At 41.6% G+C, this 27,153-nt stretch overlaps 2 protein-coding genes across 3 annotated transcripts in view; both read left to right on the top strand.

The window, feature by feature from the left end:
- ppp2r5b (protein phosphatase 2, regulatory subunit B', beta) overlaps positions 1-13,964 on the top strand; it is a 48,554-nt gene extending 34,590 nt beyond the window's left edge. The window contains exons 7-13 of the mRNA XM_085267222.1: positions 4,415-4,523; positions 10,298-10,351; positions 11,600-11,650; positions 11,785-11,904; positions 12,197-12,324; positions 13,018-13,119; positions 13,689-13,964. Of these exons, the coding sequence (XP_085123348.1) occupies positions 4,415-4,523; positions 10,298-10,351; positions 11,600-11,650; positions 11,785-11,904; positions 12,197-12,324; positions 13,018-13,119; positions 13,689-13,917 (793 nt within the window). The 3' untranslated portion in view covers positions 13,918-13,964. The remainder of the gene's footprint in view (positions 1-4,414; positions 4,524-10,297; positions 10,352-11,599; positions 11,651-11,784; positions 11,905-12,196; positions 12,325-13,017; positions 13,120-13,688) is intronic.
- An 8,708-nt stretch (positions 13,965-22,672) lies between these two features.
- LOC146580459 (glycoprotein hormone beta-5-like) lies at positions 22,673-27,112 on the top strand. 2 transcript variants are annotated; one of them, XM_085269601.1, is made up of 3 exons: positions 22,673-22,742; positions 23,589-23,790; positions 26,508-27,112. In XM_085269601.1, exons 2-3 carry the CDS (start codon positions 23,590-23,592, stop codon positions 26,694-26,696), a joined length of 390 nt encoding a protein of 129 aa, XP_085125727.1. In that variant the 5' UTR covers positions 22,673-22,742; position 23,589; the 3' UTR covers positions 26,697-27,112. The 2 variants fall into 2 exon arrangements, with proteins under 2 accessions (XP_085125727.1, XP_085125726.1); XM_085269600.1 differs by having other exon boundaries at positions 22,683-22,778.
- Positions 27,113-27,153: the final 41 nt, after the last annotated feature.

The raw sequence follows: 27,153 nt of genomic DNA, 5'->3' as shown, positions 1-27,153 counted from the left end.
GGAAATGAGAGTAAGCAAGGGAGGGGAATGAGTAAAGGGGTGAGGTGGGCGATGGTGCAGAAAGGAGAGAAGCGGGAGGAGGTGGGGGTTAAAGATATAAACGAAATATGACTCACAGGTTTGTTTAATTTCTTGCCTTCTTTTGTGAGGGAAAATATGAGGAAGACAGAAATGAAGAGGCAGCGAAGAAGAAAGGCAAACTGATAAACAAACACGTGTTTCTTATGTTGAGCCTCACATGTAAACAACCAGGAGCAAGAATGGACGAATCAGTGAAATGTGCATGCTGTCATTGTGAGATATAAAAAACTACTATCAACACCGTGTCTTCGTGGTAGCTGCTGAGCTTGTGGTTAGCCTAGCATATCAGACTAGGTTAAGGAGAAAGCGATAGCCTGGCTTTGTCCAAGATGGGGAAAAAAAGCCTCTTTATCAACACCTGTGGACCCGTTATGGTTACATTTGATATTCTAAGCAATAATATTTAGCAATAGACTTTATTTCCTAAGGAGACTAAGGTCAAGCGACATCTCCCCACTCTTTTGGACAAAGTGTCATACAGGGGTGGCCAGTGCTCTGTTTTTGCTGTGGACTGTGGTCTGCTGGTGCGGACACCTTTCCCCTGTGACAGGGGCAGAGTAGACAAACTTATCGAGAAAGCCGGCTCAGTGGTCGGTTCTGATCTTGAGACAGTCCAGCAGGTGGCCATGAGAAGAATGCTCTCAAATCAGTTATGATCAACACCCACTCCATGCGCTGGTAGTTATAGAGTAATAGCACAGTAGCACCTTCTGTCAAAGACTGATTGCACCAAGGTGCAAGACTGAGTACCTCTGGAGGTCCTTTATACCAGCTCCTGTAAGACTGTTCAGTGTACAATAATAATAATAATAGCAATAATATAGTAATAATATTTTATCCACATGTTTACATATTTGCAGATATTAGTTCTAGCTGTTTTATTTATTTGCATACATCTATTTATTGCTCTGTTGTTAATTAGCTGAAGGGGTTGTAACTTTAGAATTAGCACCAAAGAAAGAGCTACTGTTAGTATTGTTGGCTAGCAACAAATAAACATTTCCAGTCATATTGCTTTCACTCAAAAAACCCCTAAATTTGTTATCTGCAGGAGACACAAAAATAGTTCTGGATTTAAGTAGATGTACTGCTTCCAGTAGATTAGCTTAGATGCTTAGTAGCTTAGATGAGTACTTAGCATTATATCAATTTTGCACTGATGAGGATTAGGGCCACTGAAAAAAATATTTGGGGGAATTCTGACCATAATCCTCTTCTGTAGCCATGAAAGCCATTTTAAAACAGAACAGACTCCAGAGAAAAGTCTGAATTAAGTTAGCTTAATGTTTTTAGCTCATCCGGCTAAAGTACAGATGAGCTAATGTGATGGCAAGGCGCCCATCTGTCTACAGTGCAAAAGAACAGTATCCTTGCAAACAGTCATCGCATAATGAGTCTTCACTCAAACTGTTGTGAAGTAACCTGTGAGCTGATGAGTTGCAATGCTACTGATGTTCTGGTTTGATGCTGACATATAATCTAAAGCTACATAACAACCTAGCTTTTTAGCAGGCTATATAGCGGTAGCCTAATGGTCTTGTTATGCTAACAAGGGCACTCTAGTAAGTCTAAGGCAGAGAAACCCACAAAGGCACAAGTTTAAAGTCACAGACAGGGAGTAAAAGATGCACATGGCCCCCAGGATTACAGGCCCGTGGCATTGACCTCCCACATCATGAAGACCCTGGAAAGGCTCATCCTGGACCAGCTGCGACCCATAGTAAGACCACACCTGGATCCCCTTCAGTTCGCTTATCAGCCTCGTCTCGGAACTGAGGACGCCATCATCTACCTGCTCAATCGTGTCTACACCCATCTGGACCAGCCGGCGAGCACTGTGAGGGTCATGTTTTTTGACTTTTCCAGTGCTTTCAACACCATCAGGCCGACCCTCCTGGGTGATAAGTTAGCAGCGATGCAGGTGGATGCTTCTCTGGTGTCCTGGATTGTTGATTACCTGACAGGAAGACCACAATATGTACGTCTCCCACAGTGTGTGTCTGACAAGGTGATCAGCAACACAGGGGCACCACAGGGGACTGTCCTCTCCCCTTTCCTCTTCACCCTCTACACCACAGACTTCAGCCACTGCACAGAGACCTGCCATCTTCAGAAGTTTTCTGATGACTCTGCGGTGGTTGGATGCATCAGCAGGGATGATGAGACAGAGTACCGGGCTGTGGTCGACTCCTTTGTCACGTGGTGTGAGCAGAATCATCTGCAGCTCAACGTGGCAAAGACCAAGGAACTGATCGTGGACTTCAGGAAGACCAGGAAACACTTGACCCCTGTTTCAATTCAGGGGGTCAGTGTTGACATTGTGGATGACTATAAATACCTTGGAGTACACATTGACAATAAACTGGACTGGGCTAAAAACACCACAGCACTTTACAGGAAGGGCCAGAGTCGTCTCTATTTTTTGAGGCGACTGAGGTCCTTCAACATCTGCCAGAAAATGCTGAGGATTTTCTATGAGTCTGTTGTGGCCAGTGCGATCCTCTATGCTGTTGCATGCTGGGGGAGCAGGCTGAGGGTCGCAGATGCCAACAGACTTAATAAACTAATCCGTAAGGCCAGCAATGTTGTGGGGATGGAGCTGGACTCCCTCAAGGTGGTGTCGGAGAGGCGGATGCTGTCCAAGATAAAGACAATGTTGGATAACACCTCCCACCCACTCCATGACATGCTGGTCAGTCACAGGAGCTCGTTCAGTGAGAGACTGAGATTACCGAAAAGCACCACTGAACGACACAGGAAATCATTCCTGCCTGTGGCCATCTCCCTGTACAACGCATCCACTTAACACACTGGTTACTGCTACAACTACACGTTTCTTTTCCAACTATTTATTTATGAGTGACTTATGTATGTATGTATGTATATATATGTATATATTGTACTATTCTTAGTTAGTGTATTGTCTGTCTTGTCTTAATGTTGGTTTAAAATGGAGCACTGTAACAAAAAATAATTTCCCCCAGGGATCAATAAAGTATTCTGATTCTGATTCTGATTGACATCAGCTTCTTGATGTCGGATAGTGAAGCCTCGCTGTGAAGCTGCATCCGTGTTTTAAGTCTGTAGCCAGAGCAGATAAACAGATGTGCTAATGATAATTTAGAAATGGAAAGACTAAGACAACAACCCAAAGAAGTAATAAGCAATAAGAACGCAAACAAATCAGTATCAGAAACAATAAATATTAATCCCTCTCAGGGGAATTTCGGCTAATGGAGTCTAGCCTCTGCCCTGTGTGTTTGTCTTTCCTTGTCTGATGTTATACTTAGGAGTTAAAAAGAAGGATGTATCCAGACTGAGAGTGTTTTTTTTCCTGCCATAAGAGACCAACAGTAACTTTTCAGCTCTTAACAATAGTGAGGCGATCTCGGAAACAAGTGGCGGCTCAAGGAAGGCGAGGGAGAGGACGAGTCCAAGGTGAGGGAAAAAGGAGGAATGGAGGGATAGATGGAGCTGGAGAGGGGACGAGTGAGTGAACAGTGAGTCAGAAGTGGAGGAAGGAGGGAGCAGGAGAGGAGAGAGAGGTTTGTATTCATGTTGGTGGTAACAGAGGTATTTATAGCTCCTCCCACACATGGAGAGTGCGGGAGAGAGATGGGTGAGAGAGGATGCGGTGCATAGATAGAGGAGACGGGGAGGCGTTCAGAAAGAGGGCGAGAAAGGAAGCAGAGAGACAGATTAGAGGAACAGCAGGAGGGAGATATTACTGAAGGACTCCTCTGTTAAACTGACAACAGCGCTATTAGAAATGAAGACAGACGGACGGACTGATGCAGACAAACACATGAATCGCCCGTGAAAAAAACTGACGGGCGGCTCGTTTTACAGCTAAATGAGCGTCGCACTTTCCAAGTTTAGTTCCCACTCTACTGCTGCTCATACTTTTCTCTCTGTGAGCAGCCGGTGCAGCTGTGAACAGAGCAGACCACGCGCTCGTCCAGTCACTCGGAAACGGACACAGTACGAAAATAGAGTCTGAGAGCACAGATGAATGCACAGGCGTACACATGTGTGACTCAGAGGAGGGTTTTTTCTTTTTTGAAGCAACACATGATGCTGTGGTGTAAATAAATATTACCATTCGCACCATTCATTGATTGAAACGTGTTCGTTAGAAGATCGCGTTTGGTAACAGGTGACCGGGATGTTTTTGGACAGGTGGCCTTAAAGTTGGAGGGTCGTGGTGCTGATTTTTAAACAGGATGACTTAAGTAAAAGGCGTACATGTGCTTTTTGTCATAAAAAAAACCCCCCACATACCCCCGAGAAACGACGGTCACTTTTAACTGCCTTCTCATCTCCTCTGTTCCAGCATCATAAACGGCTTCGCCCTGCCGCTGAAGTCTGAACATAAGCAGTTCCTGGTTCGGGTCCTCATCCCGCTACACACGGCAAAGTCCCTTTCCATCTTCCACGCGCAGGTCGGTGACTATCCTACCCTCACTACCAGTTTATATTTGTGCTTTAACGTTAGACTCTTTAACAAAGCTCGGCCCTGTCGTCAGCTTCTTTTGATTTTATGTACCATGGGAAACAGTTTTCGACACCTATTTATCACCACGAATGCAGTCACATTTTTTGATGTCGTTTGATGCCCTAATTACATCCGAATGAAGAGGAGAGTATGTGTTTGAATGACTGATGTTCCTTGCAGCCGTACTTTCCTGTGTCCTTATGTGTATTTTGCTTGTATTTGTTACATTTTCAAGCAAAAATACCTGCCTTCACTCAGTTTCAGTCCATTTTAGAGGATTCTTTAGATACTTTGTTACTGTAATATACTGGGATATTTATAATTAGAGCTATTTTGTTATATTTTGTAACTTCTTAATATATTGTATTAATTAATTTAGTTTAGTTAGTTACTGTTCTTACTGTCTTGGAGCAAATGTGACCACATCATTTCCTCTGGGATTAATAAAGTACTCTGATTCTGATTCTGGTACTAGCAGCCTTTCGTAAAACACATAATTTGCTCCCATTTCTTGAGCTGAATCTATGAAAACTCACACAGATAACCCAGTTTGACATGCAAAAAATAGCATTTTTTCACCATCGAGGTGATTCCCGAAGAGTATATCTTGGGAAAAATTGAGGAAGTGGGTAAGTCGTGGGGAAAAGAAGAAGTGGCAGGCCTGAAAACTATTTATAGTAGATGAGCAGTGTATAAAATTCATGTCTTAAGATAAAATTAGCAAAAAAATAAAGACCTCGCACAGGACCTGAGAGATATAGCTATCTGTAAAACATGATGGAGGCTCTGTCGTGGTTTGGGGCTGCATTTAAGTCAGGAGTATTGGAAAACTTGTCAAAACTGATCAAATTATGAACATAGAAAAGTTCTGTCAGATTTAGAGGCACCATGCAATGCCATCTGGAAAGTGGGTGATTGAAAAAGACTTAATTATTCAGCCTGACAGTGATCTCAAACAAACTCCCCATGCAGTGAAAAAACCTACTTGGACAGAAAAAACACAGTAATAATACATTTTATTTAATAAAGCACCTTTCAAAACATTCAAGGACACTGTACACAGCAGAATAGAGACAAGCAACAACAACAACAAACATAACAATTTACAAATTTATAAGGATAAAACATGGAGCAATTAAATAAAATAAATTAAAATAGCAGGATGGAAAAGCTTATGTGGAATAGGCTTTTGTGAACAGGTGAGTTTTGAGTCTGGCCTTAAAAAGAGAAAGGGAAGCGATGTTTCTCATCTCAGGAGGAAGGGAGTTCCAAAGGCGGGGGGCAGAGCGACAGAAAGCCCTGCGCCCCGTGGTAGGTAGCCGAGGGGAAGGGATGGAAAGAGAGACACCGAGCGGGAATGGTGATCTGAACCAGGTCAGAGAGGTATGAAGGCGAGAGATGATGGATAGCCTTGAATGTATACAAAAGTATCTTGAAATTGATGCGGTATTTAACCGGAAGCCAATGAAGCTGCTGCAGAACACGGGTGATGTGGTGCATAGAAGGGGTCCTGGTGATAATATGGGCAGCAGAGTTCAGGTCACGTTGAAGCTTATGGAGAGATTTTTGACTAAGACCAAAAAGAAGAGAGTTGCAGTAGTCGATCCGGGAAGTGACCAGGCTATGAACAAGAATGGCAGTGGCGTGTGGGGAGAGAAAAGGATGGAGACGACTAATGTTATGAGTAGTGAAGCAGCGTCAGTCGTGGATTGGCCTCCCCAGAGCCCAGACATCAACATAGAGCAGTGTGAGATCATCTTGACAGAGAACAGAACAGATCTTTCAGTCCCCTTCAGGAAAACTGGAGAATTATTCCTTAAGACTACTTAAAGAAATTATTACAAGAAAGCTTACCTCACAAGTAAGTGTTTAACAATCAAGGTGGTCATACCAAAAATTAACTTTTAAACTTTTTAGAATTGCACAAACTCTGTTTTTGCCTGATATACTGTATTTCTTTCTATTTGTGTTTCAACTGGTTTGAATAAAATAACATATAAAAAATGAAGGGTAGCTCAAGACTTTTGCACAGCTTTATATTCATGTCTTTGTAAACTAAATCTATAGAAAAAGAGCTCCAGGTAGAAGCAAGCTTGTTGCTTTTATTCTTGACAGACACTTTAATCGGCTATCCTAAACTCTACCTGTCACCATGACCATTGTCTGATTGGTCTCCTGCACTTAAAAACATCTAAACAAACATCTGGCTTGAATATATGTATGAACCCAAGAAGAAGTAAGTGAGCTTAATGTGTCTAAAATTGTTCCTGGTAATACTTAGACATTTTAGCAATGTGTCAAATGTACCACTAGGAGGCAGGGTTGAGTCACAGATAGTGCCGCTGAGAGACGCACTCACATCTGAGTTACATTCGTGTGTGAGTGCCTTTGATTTTTTTTGGTGTTTGTGTACGAGTATGTGTCTGGGTTATTATAATACTTGGTGACACAGATGGCTGCCAGTCTATTGTGTTTGTGCACGCCTGTGCATTTTATTTGTGCCATACTTTGTTTGCTTATGCAGAAGATACAGTTTGTTCCCCACAAAATGTGTGTCTGTGTGTATTCTGGGTCTCAGCATCACTGTGCCCTACATTTCTCCCCATCTCTCCTCTCCCTGTGGTTCACACACATAAATTATTCACACACTCACACACACTCGGTTTGACAGGGTCACGGGAGAAGCAGGGTCTTGTGGATGGCAGTTTTGTACTCAGTAGGTGTGGCTGTTCAGGACTGACCTAGTTCTGGATGCCGGTATCAAAATATGATATCACAGCAAACTGTTTAAACATCTTAGAAGATGAGCACTGAAATACATTTGAATGTATTGATATCACTGACTTAGAGTATGTGGCCCCAGTGTGGGTTCAGTAAAGCTAATCATCTATTCAGCCATCCATTTTCCTAACAGCTTCTCTCACTTAGGGTTACAGGGGGCTGGGCTGGAGTCTCTCGAAACTATCATAGGGAGTGGAAGCAGGTTACACTCTGGAGGTCACCAGCCCATCGTGTGGCTAGCACAGACAGATAATCACACTCTCACATTCACACCTACGGCCAGTTTAAAATCACAGCTTAAACTGAGCTTCACGACTTTGGCTGTCTGATGAAAATAACACAAGTAACATCAGTAACATGTCCACATCGTCTCACACAAACATGTTTCATTAAATGCAGATATATTTGCTTCAACATAAATTAAACACAACACTGCTAAACAATTTTTCTCTTATTTGGCTGCTGCAAGCTTCTTAACCCTTGTGTGGTGTTCGTATTTTTGTTACTCAGCCAGTGTTCATGGGTCTGGTGGACCCGCTAGAGTTTTGGCTTTCCAAATTAACACTATCAAACAATTTTATGTTAAATTACTCAACAGATGTTTACTTCATCCCAATTACAAGACATATGAACAGCAAACATGGTTAATTTTTTCCCTTTACCTTTGTTAGATCACATTTATGAATTAATGTGCTTCTCGTTTTTCTTTTATATAAAATGTTATAAATAAATCAGTTATAATCAAGTGGAGTGAGTGGAAAGACACAACACATTTACACGTGAAAAAATAATTAATTGTTTAATTTTTCTTTTGAAAAAAACTGAACACGGGTCTCACAGACCCGAACACCATACAAGGGTTAAAACAACAATGGATTGTGTTTCAGCAGTAGATATAAACTCATATACAGGAACAGGAACTTCCAGGGTGGCAAGTGTTTATGATCGGAATCTGATTATAAAATGGGGAAGCAAGGGATGCAGTACGGGGGCTTTTTTATTATTCACTTGTGCACTGGCAAAATTATTCATGAACACAAATGGAGTTCTCTGCTCTCCTAACCCCTTAACCATTACCAGTCATTAACTGTGTCACCAGTGTAATTAAAAAGTGTGTTCCTTAGCGATTTATGGCTGTTATTTTCGGCTGCAGGTCCATGGACTACTGTTTGCAGCTCAGATTTTAAAAATATACATATTTTCATTTCTTAAGCATATAGTTAGGCTTTGAGCAGTTACTGTGGATACTGAAGTGTGAGATGTACTGAAGTGACTGAAGTCTATCATTATTTGATAGTAATAACTTTATTTTTATGAACCAACCTTCTTGGACGGTCTCATTCCTCTGATTTCAGTATTTTTATTTTCTTTAATTCCAAAGTGTGGAAACAGTATAGAGACACTACAAAGATGATTTGGTCATAGGCTTTATTTAGCTGTAATATTTGTATTCCAATACTGTATTTAAAGAGCAAAAAACTGATATGCTATAAGTTAATTCTCACATGTGCAACCAGAAAAAGTTTTAGGCCTCTTAGCTTGACATGTTCCAGTCATTGCTAACTGGACACAGGCATGCGCATGAAATAGACAGATTTCAATGGAACCAGGGGCAAGCAGAGCTGCTTTTAGAGACACTAGCCAACTGTGGCCAGAAGATGACAGTAATTTAAAAGATGGTGCAAACAGGCAATGAGAGAAGCTTATGGAACAGATTGTTTGAGATGCAAGGACAGAGATAGCACTCACTTGGGTTTTAATTCATGTCTTTTGCTCGGTTTTTTTGGGCAAGCAGGGCTTGCCTTGCATTTCCATTATCAAGTAGAGCTGACTTCAGCTCCAAAAATAGAGCTTAATTTGACCTGTCACCCTGACAAATCAATATCAGTAAAATCTTTACAAAGGTCCACAGAAGTCTACTACATAATCCCTGCCTAACAATGACCTCATGCAACCGCAAACCTTGACTCGACAGCAGAATCCAATGTCATATTTACCCCAAGTTTCTCAAACGCCTCACTAATGCTTTAAATAGTTTGCCCACTTTATTTTAATCCTCTTCTTTTCTCCTGCTTTCTTTATATTCCAGCTTTCAACACTTCCTTTTTTAGCCGCCACTCCCTCTTACACTGTATTTTTGTAAACATGTTGTGCCACGGGTGCAGCAATAGGAAAGTCTTGGATGAAGGGAGAGAAGAAGATGAACAACAAAGATAGCCAGTATGGAGAAAAAGGGAGATTAGACAGAAAAATCTGTAAGAGATGAAAGCTCAGACAGTGAGGCAGACAATGATGCTGCAGTTCAACAAGGTGGCAAAGGAAGGAACAACAAAGAAGAAAACTGTCCTACAAAAAGATCTAAAAACATCATCAATAATATGACAGTATAATCCCAAAAAACTTTTAATTGAGTCACTTCGGCTCTAACTTATGAAGATAAAATGAACCACTAGTGTAATACTGGGAACCAGTCAAAGGATAGACGGAGGGGGAGAGACAAGAGGTCTAACCTCTATCTCACATTGCCCTTAAGGGACTTTGCGTGTGTGACATCACTCCTTCCGAAGTAAACACACGTACACACAGTCTCCGTCGCCACGGTGCCCACTCGCCACGGCAACCGGCCTGGGCGGAGGGGGCAACCGCAGAACACACATATGCAAACACACAAATGCACACACAATATCAGAATAATAGGAAATGATTGCCGCTAATATAAGAGGAGACAAAAGCTGATGTAGCTGCAGACACACACTCACACGTACGCGCACTCGCGCACATTTGGAAAACTTGTCTTTCCGATCTTTAGCAGTGTGTAATCCTGAGGGATAAGTGCTAAATTCCCCATTGTCTCGTTGACAGCGCCAGAGAGAGAGAGAGTGCGTAGGTGTGAGTGTGACAGTTTGTGTGTGCGTAACCCCGTGTTCTCTGTCGTTACAGCTGGCCTACTGTGTGGTGCAGTTTATGGAGAAAGATGCCACAGTCACTGAATATGTAAGACTGCTTCTTCATTCGCTGTACTTATTCCAACACGTTTTATAAAGATTTTCAGTTTTTTCCTAAGAACTGAAAATATGGGAGAAAATAATGCATGTGAATAATCATAGACGCTTTAAAGCTGTATGAATCATTTCTTTAAGGTAAACAGTGGGTCATCTGACTATTTGTGAAGTGAGGAAAGACAACTGTAGAGATAAACTCACAAAAAGTTATTGGACGAATAGAATTTCATTTATAAACCGTCAAAACAAAGTCGCCTGAAAGCGTTCTTAATTGCAAAGTAAAGACCGGCAAAAATACGACCTGATATCACCACAAAGTGTGTCCATGTCACGCTTTTCCTCTCCAAAACGCGAAGGGAAAAAACACGCAGAAGTTGCAGTAAGTTGCAAACAATAAAAGTTGCAAACAATATAATAATCATGCGAAAGCTTTAAACTGACATTATTGACACATTTACATGTAAACACATATTAACTTAATCATTTCTGACTATTAAGAACCCTGAAATATACTCTATATGTTTTTTGATTTCTTGGCTTTAAAGATATTATCTCCCCCTGCTGGTGCTGCAACATGCGTGCATGTCTTTTTCACATTTTGGAGAGGCAAAGCATGGACACGGTGGACCGGTGTGTCTATTACACGTTTTGCTGATACTGGGTTGAATAATACAGAGGAAACTCTAACAATCAGATGAGCCCCTATGAGCAAACACTTGGCGACAGTGGGAAAGAAAAACTCTCAGCGAGGGGCAACCATATGTTGTGAATTTCCTGAAACTAAGTCATTTGATCTTTTTCTGATTTGATTTTGGGGCCCACAACTTCATTATTTTGGTTTAGATATGCTTCTGTTCACACTTTACAGGAAATTCAAAATTATTCTGAACATTTAGCTGCACGCCTTTTTAGTTTTACTCCCCGAAGAAACCAGTTTAAAATGTTTTAAAAAAATCTTTCTCTTTTTTTTTTTTTTTGCCTTTTTAATAATAACCAAAATAACCGCATGATCCTAGACTTTAGACAGATAGCAAGTAGGAGTTTTAAGCAGCATGGTTAATGTTACCCATGCAGCCAGCTGAGAGTCAGTGAAAACTTAAAGACATTACTCTTAATGCAAAAGCCAGAGCATGGAAATGACTCATTGGAGATGGTAGAGATGGATGTCAGCCAGCTACCCTGCTGAGCTAATGGCTTCAGTGTTTATTTCTCTTAACATGTGCTCATATTTGCTCTGCAGATCATCAGAGGGCTGCTCAAGTACTGGCCTAAAACCTGCACGCAGAAAGAGGTGAGACCGATGACGACGAAAAAGCTGTTGATGTTTCTTTCTCCTCAACTGTTGCATCGCTGCAACTGTGTCGATTTAACTCGTCCTTCCCTATCTCTCTGTATCTGCATTTTAAAAAATGTGCACGCACTTAGGTGATGTTCCTGGGGGAGATCGAGGAGATCCTGGATGTGATAGAGCCATCTCAGTTCATGCGGATTCAGGAGCCGCTCTTCAAGCAGATAGCAGCCTGCATCTCCAGTCCTCACTTCCAGGTGCTAAAATAACGCAGAAGTGGAAACAATAACCACAGAAGTCACTCACAGATTAAAACCGCTTTGGGTGTAGACAGGATTAAAACAAATGTGATTATAGTAATCTGATTACCTCCAGGTATTAGGCTAGAAAATCAGTTACTTCTTAGACGAATCAGTTTAATAAAAAGAATGTTGCACAACTCTGATGAAAGAAAATCAACTCTTCTTTGTGCCCGTGTGTGTGTGTGTGTGTGTGTGTGTGTGTGTGTGTGTGTGTGTGTGTGTGTGTGTGTGTGTGTGTGTGTTTTAGGTAGCGGAGCGGGCTCTTTACTTCTGGAACAATGAATACATCCTCAGTCTGATTGAGGAAAACTGTCAAGTCATCCTTCCACTGGTGTTCGCTACCCTCTACAGAGTCTCCAAGGAGCACTGGAACCAGTCAGTGGCACGCATAACCACTCCCATCGTAACTTTTTGTTTAGAGCTTAACCTCTGTTACGAGCAAATATCACAACTTGTCCAGTCAGAGGGTGAAAAGGGTCATGATGGGTTCACAGGCTTAGTCGTTAGCTTCAAGTCCTTATGAATACAGCCTGATGTTCACTTTCAATTTATGGTCCCATTAGAGTCAAAAAGGAGTCTGCAGCCGTGTGGCTCATACGATGATACGCCACGAGCGTGCATAACCCTCCGTTTCTCACTGAGATCTGCTCCTCATTCGTAATATTCGGTTACAAACCCCCAAGATGGCAACATGTAAAATACTCAGGCCAAAGCTTTCCAGCTTAAAGTAGGCAGGGGCTGGTTTCCATCTTTTATATTCAGCCTATGAGTTTAGTCTGTTAGTGGCGAGTTCATTTGGGAAGATCTTTTGTCATATTTTAGGCTACAAATTAGTTGAATAATGAAAATAATTGTTGGTAGGAACCCTTAAGTTAGCCATAACAGAAGTCCTTTTATTCTTGTCTTTATCACACACAGTATTCAGACCCTGATACTATACTGCCATATTACTATACAAGCTCCTGTTACGTTTCACTATTCATTTAAATTTTTAGGTACACACCAAATGACTTTTTTCATATTCTCACCATCATTGAAGCATTTGATGACCCATCTGTGTTTCTCCAGGACCATCGTGTCTCTGATTTACAACGTGCTGAAGACCTTCATGGAGATGAACAGCAAACTCTTTGATGACCTCACTGCCTCCTACAAAGTGGAGAAACAGAAGTGAGTGTGACTCACTGCTTTTGTGCGTGTCTTTGTGTCACTGGATACGACGGTGACAACAAGAGGAAGAAACTAAGAACTAAGTCATTTTTTAGGCGGCGTTTCTTCCATTATCTGTCACATTGTATTTCACGTTGTAAGTATGTATCGCTTAGGTCATCTTTTGGACACGGATCACATCATAATTCCAGCCTCAACCTCAAGATAGTAGATACCAGAGGAAAATAAAATCTACAGGGATAGTTCAGCAGTTTGATCATCTCTTAATGAAAAGACACGTTTTATTTGTTAAGTGATGAAGTAAAGACTGGATGAATTTATCTAAGTTTAGCTTAGGATAGAAAATTTGGACCCTGTTATTCACGAACTAGATCTAGAATTACATATCTGTAAGAATTAGCATTTTAATAGAAGCTGAAATTAGAGTCAGGGATGACAGTCCGATATAAATCAGCGGTCCCCAACCCCCGAGTCGTTTGGTACTGGGCCGTGAGAGTTGAGGCCCGGTACCACTTTCTAATTTCTGCCCTTTAAACTTAACTACTTTCCTTTCTCCGCCGCCTCTCCAGGGAGCTGAAGCGAGAACGGGAGCGTGCCGAGCTCTGGCGAGGCCTGGAGGAGTACCAGGAGCGCCGGATGCAGATGCTCACGGAGGCCGCCAGGAACCAGCGCAACCTCCAGGAGCGAGGCGAGAGAGGGGACACGCTTAACCCTTCCTCCCCGCAGACAGCTCACTCCGACCAGCCCGAGCCCAAGCCCAGCGGGGCCTCTTCTGGAGCCGGGGAGAGCGCCACCTAGGTGTCACTCCATTAGATCCAATGGGGGGTAGGGGAGGGTTAGGGGACAGGGAGAAATCAGGAAGATGACGGTAAAAGTGTTGGGAGACAGAAAAAGGTACAAAACAATCCACTGTTTTTTTTCCTCTGTCGTCTTGTGTCACGGAGGTGGTTGCTTTTTGTAAAAAGGCGCAAACTCGGTGATCCAAGGTAAACACTGTACCTTCTTTCTAACTGAGTTGTGTGAAACTGGTTCACATTTTGCTGTACACACATTATGTTGCAGACCAGAAGATAAATACTGTCCGAGTGCAGACTCGTGGAAATTTAAATTCGTGGAAACGGCAGATCAGTGCCCTGAAATCGGTAGCTGGCCTGCTTCAAATCTGCCTCAAAACGAGAGATATAACATCTCTTTTGGTGCAACACTTACCACGTTTAACACATTTCTAAGTCACCTAAGGGAGGAAGGGTCTGCGCCGTGGCCTCGTATTTATCTTTTGGTCAGAGATGCTGATTTCATGCGTGGATAGCACAATACATCAATAAACAAAAGAAGCAATTTCACACAAAAGTCCCAAAACTATTGCCGAACCCACGAACCGCCACATAGACGCGGGCGCAGGTACATTTTTACTGTAAATATCAGAGGACAGAGCTACAGAGAGTTTATCCAGGTTAAACAATTCACACGCCAACAGCTGATTCATGCACCTGAATATTACTTTAAATCACACTGTCTCACACACACACACACACACACACATACACAGACACACACGGCTGATTCTGGCGTTAACTCCTCTCCCAGTCTGCCGGGTTCCACCAAAGGATGAGCCTGAAGTCCCTAATAACCACTGATGAAGATGATGATATAAGTACAATAATGTTCCTTCTTCTTACTTGTTACTCTACTACTATTACTCTACTCTAAGTACTACTGATGATGATAATGTTTTTATATATATACATATGTCTCTGGATATTTCTGTAGTGTATTACGGGAGAAACACTAGTGTAGCAGATATCATAAAGGGGAAGTCCACTCGAATTCTGAATTCACATCACGTGTTACATGTGTGAGGCTGTAATGTGAGTGCTGAAATTCAGCAGAATTCCCCTTTAGCAGACCTTAAAAGGAGGAGGAATGAACTGGATTGGCATGGGTGGATTTGCTTTCATTCATTACTTGTGGTGTGGTGGATTTAAAAAAACAAAGAAATCCCCAAACATTCCACGTTTAAAGCTGAATCATTTTTTTTTTAAAGGTGCCGTGTGGAGTTTTGTTCTAAACACAGTTTTACGTTGATGATTTTATGTCTCACTCATCATGAATGTACTTTGTCTGTTAGGGAGGCCTGGTGAATTTACATTTTTAACATCCGCCTTTGCTCGCTAAAAAAAGCTACATATGCTAGGTTTAGCTTCTGTGGTGATACCCACTGGTTTGTGAAGTCCTGTTTTGAAGTTTGGCTTTCTGGATCCAGAGGTTATTGGCTAATGATAGCAACCTTTGTTAGCAAGGTGCATACACTGAATGGGAGTAGCATAGCCTCAATCCATGCATCCATCCGTGACTGATGGCTAATTAATCCTCGACGTGTTGGTCGACGTGTTGGTCGTCGTGTCTGCGAATAATGGCTTTGCCACGACTCGGTACTCGCCGCAGTATTTTCCTAAATGATAGGCGTGGCGATTCAGACAGAACCTCCACATTAGCGCTGGTTCGGTCAAAATCGTAAATAAAGAAATCACTGAATGTTTATTTATTCCAGAATGTCTCATCTTTTCAATACTGTTGCAATCTGTAAATCTGTGTCAATAAAATGGTTGTGAAAATTGACGCGATCGCCACAAAAACTAACCAAGCGCAACTTGATGCATGTTGAGCATACATGGGCCTTTAGGGGGTGCCCGGGAGGCATCCTGGTCACAAACCACCTGAATCGACTTCTTTTCTGTGTGGTGAAGTGGCAGCTTTAGTCTGAGCGCCTCCTGGATGATCGAGCTTTGGGCACATTTGCTTCACTTTCCAGCATTTTCTGGCACAAATTCTACACATCACTAAATGTTGGATCAGGAGAACAGCATGAAATCAGTATTGTGAATGTGTTGCTTACACGCAAACAAAACTTGGATCCAGTCATAAAACATGCTTTATCTATCATCTCTTATTGGTTAAAAGTTCCACAGCTTACCTTTAATTTTAATTTGGCACCAAATGATGATTTTTTTTTGGTGTGTACGTGTGTCTATTCTCTCATTTAGAACCTCATCACAGAGTATTAAATTTAAACGAATCCAAGCAGACTCATAAAGCCCACTCAACACATGAGAATGAATGAAACCCACCGCATGTGTGTCAAATCAAAAGAAAAACACCGCAATCCAGTTGGATTTCTGAACCTGGAACGTCTGCAGGTTCGAGCAGACCAAAAGCTGCTAGATGGTGACCATGATGAGGAAGCTTTTTTTTTTTTTTTTTTTGATGTGAACCAACAAAAATCTGTTTATTCTTGTCTGATCATTATGATAGAGTGATGGGATACAAGAGAGGGAGGAAAAAAACTGAAAAAAAAATTATTTTAGCAATATTTTCATTCTTTCAGGATAATCTGTGTTTTTTAGGGGGTGACGACAGGAAGTGGGTGTCACACTGAAACGTTTACCTCCCACTCTTGTTTTTACTCCTGTTGCGTCCTTGATATTCACATTGTCTTAAAGGTACCTTCTGTGTAGATTTATTTGATGAGAAATGATTTTGCTTTGTAAATTACGTTGTTAATTTTATTGGTTTTTGTATAATCTTGTTTTTTGTGGAAAACTGAGTCTGATGCTATTTATTTTCTATTTGATCAGGAAATGTAACCTTATTTGACGGTCAGGTTGTGTGTGCGTGTGTGTGCGCGCATGTGTTTGCGTGCGTGGGTGCTTGAGCGTGTATCCAGTGAGTGTTTCGGCGAGCAGGAGATATGCGTAGACAGAGCGACAGAGAACGGGAGAAAGCAGTCGTCTCTTTGCTTCTTTTTCTCTCTCTCGCCTTCTCTCCTTCCTGTGGGACAGGGTTTGAATCCGAATGTATCGTGAAACAAAACTGATTGTTCTTTTTTTTTTACGCTTGACAGGCAGAACTAAGTGTCGGCTGCTTCGAACCAAACTTTCAAAAAACCCCGCAGAACCGTTTTTTTCCTAGACGCTCACTTAAAAACTTGTCTGAATCAGCAATGTTTCGAAATCGTTTCCATCTTCGTACCAAAAGGGTTTTTTGCTTTCAAACTTTGGTGAAGCGGCTTTGCGTTTTTTTCTTTTCTTTTTCATAAAGACCTTACAACTTATGTCACCTTTGACGCCAAAAACCAAATTTTGCCACTGTTTGATAGCTACCGTCACATAAAGGCGCCTGAGTTATCGTTACAACAACAGGACAACTGAACACCACCACCAGTCTATGGGTAACGCTAGAAGCGGGCAACTACAGATAAGTTATTGGTGCTGGTTTCATTAATTTGACTTTTTTCTTTGATTGTATTTTGCAAAAAGAGTGCAAAAATCCAAAGTCTGATTTCGTCGTCATCCTCAATCGCCTGAAACTCCAAAAACAAGTGGAACATTTCCTTTCTTAAATCCTATAATTTACTCCACGTCGCCACCTGGCTGACAACGAGAGACCCTTCCATTTTTGGGATTTCAAACATTGTCTTGATTCAGGCAGGTGACACTCAGAAACACAATCGAACAGAGACAAAACTTGACCTCGCTGTCACTAAACTTGGTTTGCTTCATGATTTTTTTTTCTTGGGTTGCTTACTCACAAACCCTCTAGATTGTTGTTGTTGGGATGACCCCAGCTCCCACTGTTCAAGAATTCTCCATGATAATGATTAATAATAATATTCCTCAATTCTAGCATTCTGCCATCCAATCAGGAACTGCTCCAGAACAGGAAGTGAGAGAGGAGAGAGTGTTTGTAGAGAGCTCCGGTGTCGCCTCACAGACAGCCATCAAGCGCTGCTTTCATGGATGCTCGCATTTCCTCTCTGTGGCCGTTTTCAGGAGGCCAGATTTTAACAAATGCTTTAAGTCAGAGGGGCGATGTGGGCGGATCTGATGAAAGACAGACAGTAAAGACAAAAAAAGAAAACAGGAGGGGGAAGATAGAGGAAAGAAAAGACATAGACACGATAGAATGGCAATAAGTCAGAGCAACAGAATGAGAATATAACGTTACCGAAACCTACTACTGCATTACGTAGCAATTTCACTGAATTTCTAGATTTGCACTGTCTGCCCAATGGTCTGTTTGTTGTGTTGAAGAAAAAAAAACAAGAGAAAATGATAAAGATGATGCAGACGAAGAAGATGTATATTTTGGGGACCAACACAGTGGTGGGGGGGTTTGAATGTAGAGTGGCTTACTACTGTATGTATCATTACAGGGAAGTGTAGAATGGAGAAAAAAATATAATGTGCTAAAAACTAAAACTTCACTTTGAGAAAACACTCTGGAGTCTGTGTCTTTTTTGCATCGCCTAATTCCTATCAATGATTCTTCCATTTCCAGACATGATTGGGATACTTATCACATACTTGCCAAACTTGAGACCTCGGAATTGGGGAGACATTCAAAAGGGCAGTTGGGGGGGTGACATACATATATACAAAAAACTTGGAATAAAATTAATTGGATTTCACCGGGTGTCCAAATTCAGAGGCTGCATCCACCTGAGGACCCGGCCTTCGCGGTCTAAGTGGGCTGAGTCCTCCAAAAGCTGGGTAGGCTTGGTTTCCAGTTCCGCTTACAACTTTGTGTGGTGTTGCGTTGAATGGTGTTGTAAACTTGTCCACTTTGTCTTGTTGAACCAGCACTGTGTCTCCCGTGTCAACTTTTGAATACTCAGCTCCCCGTCGTTCATCAGCAGAAATCTTTGATTTTCCTTTCTGTTCAGCGTCTCTGTCACGCACGTCCAACTCCGTTGCTTTTGCCTCACCGATGTTCGGTAACTTTCCTCTCATTTTGCGGTTGAACAGGAGTTCTGCTGGACTTTTGCCCGTGGTTGGATGTTCAATGCTGAGATACACTGTCACATACAGTGGGGCAAAAAAGTATTTAGTCAGCCACCGATTGTGCAAGTTCCCCCACTTAAAATGATGACAGAGGTCAGTAATTTGCACCAGAGGTACACTTCAACTGTGAGAGACAGAATGTGAAAAAAAAAATCCATGAATCCACATGGTAGGATTTGTAAAGAATTTATTCGTAAATCAGGGTGGAAAATAAGTATTTGGTCAATAACAAAAATACAACTCAATACTTTGTAACATAACCTTTGTTGGCAATAACAGAGGTCAAACGTTTACTATAGGTCTTTACCAGGTTTGCACACACAGTAGCTGGTATTTTGGCCCATTCCTCCATGCAGATCTTCTCGAGAGCAGTGATGTTTTGGGGCTGTCGCCGAGCAACACGGACTTTCAACTCCCGCCACAGATTTTCTATGGGGTTGAGGTCTGGAGACTGGCTAGGCCACTCCAGGACTTTCAAATGCTTCTTACGGAGCCACTCCTTTGTTTCCCGGGCGGTGTGTTTTGGATCATTGTCATGTTGGAAGACCCAGCCTCGTTTCATCTTCAAAGTTCTCACTGATGGAAGGAGGTTTTGGCTCAAAATCTCACGATACATGGCCCCATTCATTCTGTCCTTAACACGGATCAGTCGTCCTGTCCCCTTGGCAGAAAAACAGCCCCATAGCATGATGTTTCCACCCCCATGCTTCACAGTAGGTATGGTGTTCTTGGGATGCAACTCAGTATTCTTCTTCCTCCAAACACGACGAGTTGAGTTTATACCAAAAAGTTCTACTTTGGTTTCATCTGACCACATGACATTCTCCCAATCCTCTGCTGTATCATCCATGTGCTCTCTGGCAAACTTCAGACGGGCCTGGACATGCACTGGCTTCAGCAGCGGAACACGTCTGGCACTGCGGGATTAGATTCCCTGCCGTTGTAGTGTGTTACTGATGGTGACCTTTGTTACTTTGGTCCCAGCTCTCTGCAGGTCATTCACCAGGTCCCCCCGTGTGGTTCTGGGATCTTTGCTCACCGTTCTCATGATCATTTTGACCCCACGGGATGAGATCTTGCGTGGAGCCCCAGATCGAGGGAGATTATCAGTGGTCTTGTATGTCTTCCATTTTCTGATGATTGCTCCCACAGTTGATTTTTTCACACCAAGCTGCTTGCCTATTGTAGATTCACTCTTCCCAGTCTGGTGCAGGTCTACAATACTTTTCCTGGTGTCCTTCGAAAGCTCTTTGGTCTTGGCCATGGCGGAGTTTGGAGTCTGACTGTTTGAGGCTGTGGACAGGTGTCTTTTATACAGATGATGAGTTCAAACAGGTGCCATTCATACAGGTAACGAGTGGGGGACAGAAAAGCTTCTTACAGAAGACGTTACAGGTCTGTGAGAGCCAGAGATTTTCCTTGTTTGAGGTGACCAAATACTTATTTTCCACCCTGATTTACGAATAAATTCTTTACAAATCCTACCATGTGGATTCATGGATTTTTTTTTCACATTCTGTCTCTCACAGTTGAAGTGTACCTCTGGTGCAAATTACTGACCTCTGTCATCATTTTAAGTGGGGGAACTTGCACAATCGGTGGCTGACTAAATACTTTTTTGACCCACTGTATTTTCTTAGCTCTCGCTTCCAGTCAAGTCCTTCGGCTTGTGCGATCCTGATTCTTTTCATCAATGATGCATTTTGACATTCCACTTCCCCATTTGCTTGAGCCCATTTTGATGTAGTTCTTATATGTTTGATTCCATTAGTTTCACAATATTCTCTGAACAGCTCAGATTTGAACTGTGGGTCGTTATCAGATTTGATGGTAACTGGTAGCCCATGTCTGCTAGATATACAGTCAATAGAGTCAATGACTTTTTCAGCAGTTGTAGATGACATTACATCATACTCATAGTACCTACTGTAGTAATCTATCAGTACAAGTATTGAGTGGTTCGAAGGTAACGGTCCCAGTAAGTCTACCGTAAAAATCCGGCTGACCGTGTCCTCTCCTTTCTTTTCCCCGGCGACACTCATCGCCGCCATCTGCTCCTCCACGTGTTCGCAGTGTGAAGCCACCTCTAAGCCGGGACCCTCCTCAAGCAGCTTTCTCCGTACATATTCAGAAGTGCATTTACTCAGGATAGCGTCCCTTATCTGGTTATCATTGTCACCTTGAAAGTCACAGTCTTTTGCAGCTCGCCTTAAACGTGTACAAAATTGTTGCACAGTCTCACCTGGTGTTTGGGACAATTTGTGGAAAGTTTGGCGTGCGTATGCTGCATTCACTTGAGGAACAAAATAAGTGTTGAGCGCAGTCACCGCCGCGGTGTAATCCTTCGCCTCTCCCGTCTGTGGTAGAGTGGAGAAGACGTCCTGCACGTCCTGTCCGGCCAAGTGCAGTAGAAGAGCGCGTCTACGCTGTCTGATCGCGTCAAAAGAAGACCTTTCCCATCAGCAAACAACTCGATGGATGTTAACCACGCGTCCATCTCAGTGTAGCAGGCGAATGGTTGAATGCCCGACTTTTCCATGTTAGCCCACAAGTTTTTGCTAACACCGTGCCGCCGCTGGGTCTACTTCTCACAAAAACAAATCCAGGTCCGTGTCATCCTCGTCGCCATTGTTGTGTGCCCACCTTATTACTGAATTAAATCAGGACATAAAGCACGGTCTTTATCTTGCTTTATTGAACACTGTCCATCTGACAACTAGCCACTTAACGGGGCCTCCTTCGGAGAACATATCAATACATGACAATGATGACCTGGATGACTGAGAACCTTCACAGACATATTTGCACTAAAGTTATCAGACAGCAAAATATAAACATTCTATAATATGACAATATTTTTTTTTATCCAAGCGTTTCTGTGTGAAGGGCATGAATCCAGTATGATTATCTTTGTAGCAATAATCTTTCTCAGGCACCGCCTCTTTTAGGAAGAAGTATTATTTCTATATTTTGGAATTTAAGAGAATTTGCAAGATTGCCAGCTGGATTATGATGCTTAGCCATTGGGAATCTTTCAGCACTTCTTGTCTTGCTTTTGTGCTCAGAGATCCTGATTTTTAGTTCCGATTTTGTTTACTTGTATCTGCTAGCGCACAGGGGTATTTTAACAAACTGACTATAATTGTGACTCTGGTTTTTAGATTTTCAACTTGGCAGTGCCAGTGTGTGAGTGCAAAAGAGCATCCCCGATGGTGACAGCACTAGAATGGGTACAGTTTAAACAGTTCTGTAGCTGAGGACACAGTTAATCTGTATTCTGATGCATTAAGATCATATAAATGAAGATTGCAAACACTGCTGATGTCAGCGGTTTGACTTGTGCATTATATATATATATATATATATAGACTATATATATATATATAGACTATATATATATATAGACTATATATATATATATATATAGTCTATCCATTCTGTAACTCTGGTGTACAGTTCAGTACTGCAACTCCCCACATGAAACTGCACACACACACACACACACACACACACAGAGAGAGAGAGAGAGAGAGATACAATACAGGATGAGGTTAAGAAAATACAGACAAGCATCATTATTTTCCAGGGAGTCTCCATTATTTCTGGCTTGGGGTCTCTAATGGTATTTTATTGTAATTGCTATGATGTCAGAGTGTCCGTCCGCCCTATTGGCCTTCTAAAAACAATAACAAGGACAGATTGGTTCCATTCACTGGATTGTCCGGACAGAGAGAGACCCGAGTCCTGCAGCTCAAACCCTCTGAAAGATCTTCAGCTGAAAAGGTGAGAGATCGTCTTCTGAAACATTTTTAAAATAAGGTAGGATGGGTATGCGACAATAACAAATTGAGCTTGATGTGCATGGTTTTGTTCAGATGCTTTTGCAGTCTTTATTGAGTCATTACAGAGTGAGTCCAGTGACCGTGGTCTCAGAGCTTCTGAAAGAATTTAATTTTCTGCTAACTTAATGGGGTTGTATGTATTCTTAAAAGAAACCAGTGAAACAGTTAACAGTCTGGCTACATTGAGTTAAATCCAGCTGTTTCAGTAAACTTCAGGTGGGTTGCTTGAAAACGTTCAGTTTTTGAGTAAACGTCTCCTGTAGCATTAAAGACCTTTGAAAAGACACAAATGTTTATTGTGTTTCCTACAAGAGAAGACGAAGATGAGGTTTTATGCACGTAAACACCAGTGTCAGGTTTCCCATCTGCAAAGATGTTTGTACTCAACACTAAGAAATGTTTTTGTGTCCAACTTTTTAGTGGCGTTACTGGCTGCAGTAGCCAGAGTAGACACTAGAGGGAGTTGTGAGTCATGCTCATTGCCACACTGCTGTAGATCAACTTCTGTTCTCATGTAAAATATTGACAATTCATCACCTTTACTGGCTACTATCACTTGTTTTCAATATACAAGAAGAGATATACACTGTATAGGTATATTCTTTAAGTAATTAGTGATAATATTTCTCCATTTAATATTTTTTTCTTCAATATCAATGATAGCATCTTTCCATGTATCACAGCACATCATGTGTTCCTGATGATTGAGTGAAATAATAATATGATTTACTCCACAAAGCTGCTGAACTTAACCCTCTTTATTTATTATTTGTTCCATTATACCCAGCATGCACCTCCACCGTATCGCCTTCTCCTTCTTCCTCCTGCTGGTTGCCGGGGCAGCCGTGCTGTGTGTCAACGTGACAACAGTACTCCAGGGTTTCCGTGGATGCGCAGTGCGGGAGTTCTCCTTTGTGGCCCACAAGCCTGGCTGCAAGGGGCTGCGCATCACCACAGAGGCCTGCTGGGGGCGCTGTCACACGTGGGAGGTAGCTCTCTCTCTCACACACACACACAGACACACACAGAGAAAATAAATGTCACATCAGCTACTTGTAACCTACACAGGAGTTTGTGTCTTTAACGCTGGGATACTGAAACATCCAATAAAAGAGTCATCTCCTATTAGTGCACTAATAAGATGTCGATACTACAAATTTTGGTATTGATCCGACACTAACTAATTACGGGGCCGATAGCGATACTGATACTTAGGAGAGAGCAGTGTGTTTTAATTTATGAGATGAATCATGAACACTTTTTAATGACTGCCTAATCACTGTGATTTTCATTTTACACAGTAATGACACACCTTTCAGCTTTTTATGTATTGTGAAACTGGGTTTTTTGAAGACATGGAATGTAAATACACCTGTCTCTAAAGGACTTTGGGTTATTTTCTGTTGTTTTAATGCGATATGTGATATAGGCTCTCCGACCTGTTTCCCCACGTCATGTCTTTGCTATGTATGTATGGTCGGGGGGGTCCAATTTCACTGCAGGTGTAAAGACATTTACACCTGCATTTTTCATAGTGCATATTTGAGGTATATTATTTTACTTCCATAAACAAAATAAGTAAATAAGATTTCACATAATACCGTTGGCTATATACTGAAGGTAGCAGATAGAGACATTGTGCTAGAAACAATCTTTTAAAAAACAACAACTTCATTTGCAAACAAAACAGGAAAACATCTTAGAAGAGACATATCCAGGACAAGGACATAGACGACTCAGACGATACAATAATCGAAACATGGGGGATATACGAGCGAGTGTGGTGCGTATTAGAGATGGACCGATCCGATATTACGTATCAGTATCGGTCCGATACTGACCTAAATTACTGGATCGGATATCGGAGAAAAATAAAAAATGTAATCCGATCCATTAAATATCACGAAAGCACCTCACAAAACTTGCAACACGCCGTAACTCACCTCAGAACGTTAGCACGTCGGAGCAGTATGCATCACGTGATAGAGCGGCTGTGGCATGCGGGACCTGTGGTGGTCTGGATAGCATGTGGAGCTTCGCTAGCAACCCGGCATTTCATCTCCGACAAAGTTATCCCCGAGAGAAGTAAAGCAAGTGTGTAAGTCCATCTCTGAATGTTTGTAAAGCATTCCTGCGTTAAGCTTAACAACTGATATATGGAGCGACTGCCTCTTCTTGCTGCTACTTCAATCATGAAACTGCTTAACGATCAGCTGATCGGCTTTTCTGTCGCGAGTCCGTCTCTCTTGTTTGTTTTTGGCCCACTTTGCACCAGAAAGAGGAAACCAGCAGATAAACAACAGCAGCACGTTTAAGCTTGATAAGCTGTTGTTAGAATGTATTTAATATTACTTTCTACACCAGGATCTTTTTCTACGTAGCTGACGCTGGTAACTGTGCAGGGGCGGATCTAGCAAAGTTTAGCCAGGGGGGCCGATAGGGCATTAACAGGGAAAAGGGGGCACAAAGACATACTTTTCTTTCTTATTCTCATTTAAAATGTCGAGCTTTTAATAAATAATTATCTGACACCCAAAGTTTTAATTTGATGCAAAATGAATAGAAGTCAATTACTGTATATAGTAACTATTAAGTCTAATATATATACCCTAGTAAGCTATAGTACTTTTTCCTTTGGGAAGGTACCATCTGTGCAGTCTGCAATTTTGTTGAAGAAAGATGTTGAATCTATTTAATATTTCCTGAAAAATAATTGATTTCTGTGCATTTTTTTCACACTGCATCAAATTAAGGTTGATTACGTCGATTAAGCATCATGAGGTGGAGCGTGAGGGGTGGTTCCCTATTTTTTATTTATTTATTTTTGTTGTTGCTGGGAGTTGGAACCCTATTAGTTAGGTTGCTTAATATTTATGCTAAGTACTCTTTAAAATACCAGAATAGGGAGGATGGTGTAGGTTTAAGTTTATTAGATTGATCAGTATTGCTGAACTATGAAATATTTTTTTTGCATACAGGTATAACAGAATAGCTTTAGTGTAGTTGTTGTTTTAAACTTGAGTATGAACTTATACAAAATGCAGCAAGATATTTAAAAAACAGTTTTGTTGATTAAAAAACACTATATCGGATTCATATCGGTATCGGCAGATATCCAAATTTATGATATCGGTATCGGTATCGGACATAAAAAAGTGGTATCGTGCCATCTCTAGTGCGTATGATGTGCAGGGAAGAAGTGCTTTTAACCAAAACTGGTATCAAACTATCGATATTTGGATTGAACGTCCCACCTACATGTCCTAGGACTTGTACCAAACTATAACAAAGCTGATGATCTGTTATTGTCTTGTTAGCTTTCTGGTAACTTTTTTTTTTATAAGAAATGCTCAGATCCCAGTCAGGGGATACCAATCTTCCGCTGTACTTCTGAAAACTTGACATGTTAATGCTGTACATCTGGGTAACTTTAGACAACAACAACTTGCAGTCTCTGTGATTTTCAGACTGTTTTTTTATGTCAACTATTACTACATAAAATTTGAAGTTTGTTTTCAAACTACCAAAAAAAACCACCAAAATTTATGTTTCTTTGTTTTTAGTTCAACTTCTTAAAAGCTTTTAATTCATGTGAGAGTCATTGAAGTTTGTTTCCTCCAATCGCAACCTGTGATTCACCTGTGTGTGTGTGTGTGTGTGTGTGTGTGTGTGTGTGTGTGTGTGTGTGTGTGTGTGAACCCTGCAGAAACCTGTACCAGAACCCCCCTACATCCACCGTCACCACCGTGTGTGCACGTACAACCGCAGTCGCCACATGACCGCCCGGCTGCCCGGCTGCCAGCCTGACGTCTCCCCTCTCTACCACTATCCCGTGGCTCTGGAGTGCCACTGCGATGTGTGCTCCACACAGGACACAGAGTGTGAGACCTTCTGACAGACAAGGCTCTCCTCTCCCTAAACGCTTCCATCAACAGTGTGATGGCGGAGTCTGAACTGAAAAAAGATAAAAACATGTGATTCAAACTTTAAGTTGGTGGTGATAGCACTTAGAAAGATATAACAGCAGGATGTTTATACTGAAAAACAAAAAAAGTCCAGGAAGATGGATATTTCATGACTTTGTCAACTAACAATAATGTGCATCTATTTTGCATCTGCTGTAAAAAATACAAGTAATGTCATACTCATAATGTTCACGATACTCGGTTTCTCATTATATAGACTGCAGAAAAATTAACATTGAATGCATTTTGTAACGTAACAGTTTTCCTGTCCTTGTGTACCAAGTTATACCGAAATTGGATACAACTAATATGTTTGGGAATACTCACAAATAAAATAAAATAAAATTCCAGCCCGCAGTTTTCCTACTTTTACATCAATGTCTGAAA

Source organism: Mchenga conophoros, linkage group LG3 (genome assembly GCF_057382185.1).
Source record: "Mchenga conophoros isolate Kocher_MC1m ecotype Shallow Benthic linkage group LG3, M_conophoros_male_GT1.1, whole genome shotgun sequence".
Taxonomy (NCBI): Eukaryota; Metazoa; Chordata; class Actinopteri; order Cichliformes; family Cichlidae; genus Mchenga; species Mchenga conophoros.
This window is presented reverse-complemented; position numbering and strand designations above follow the sequence as displayed.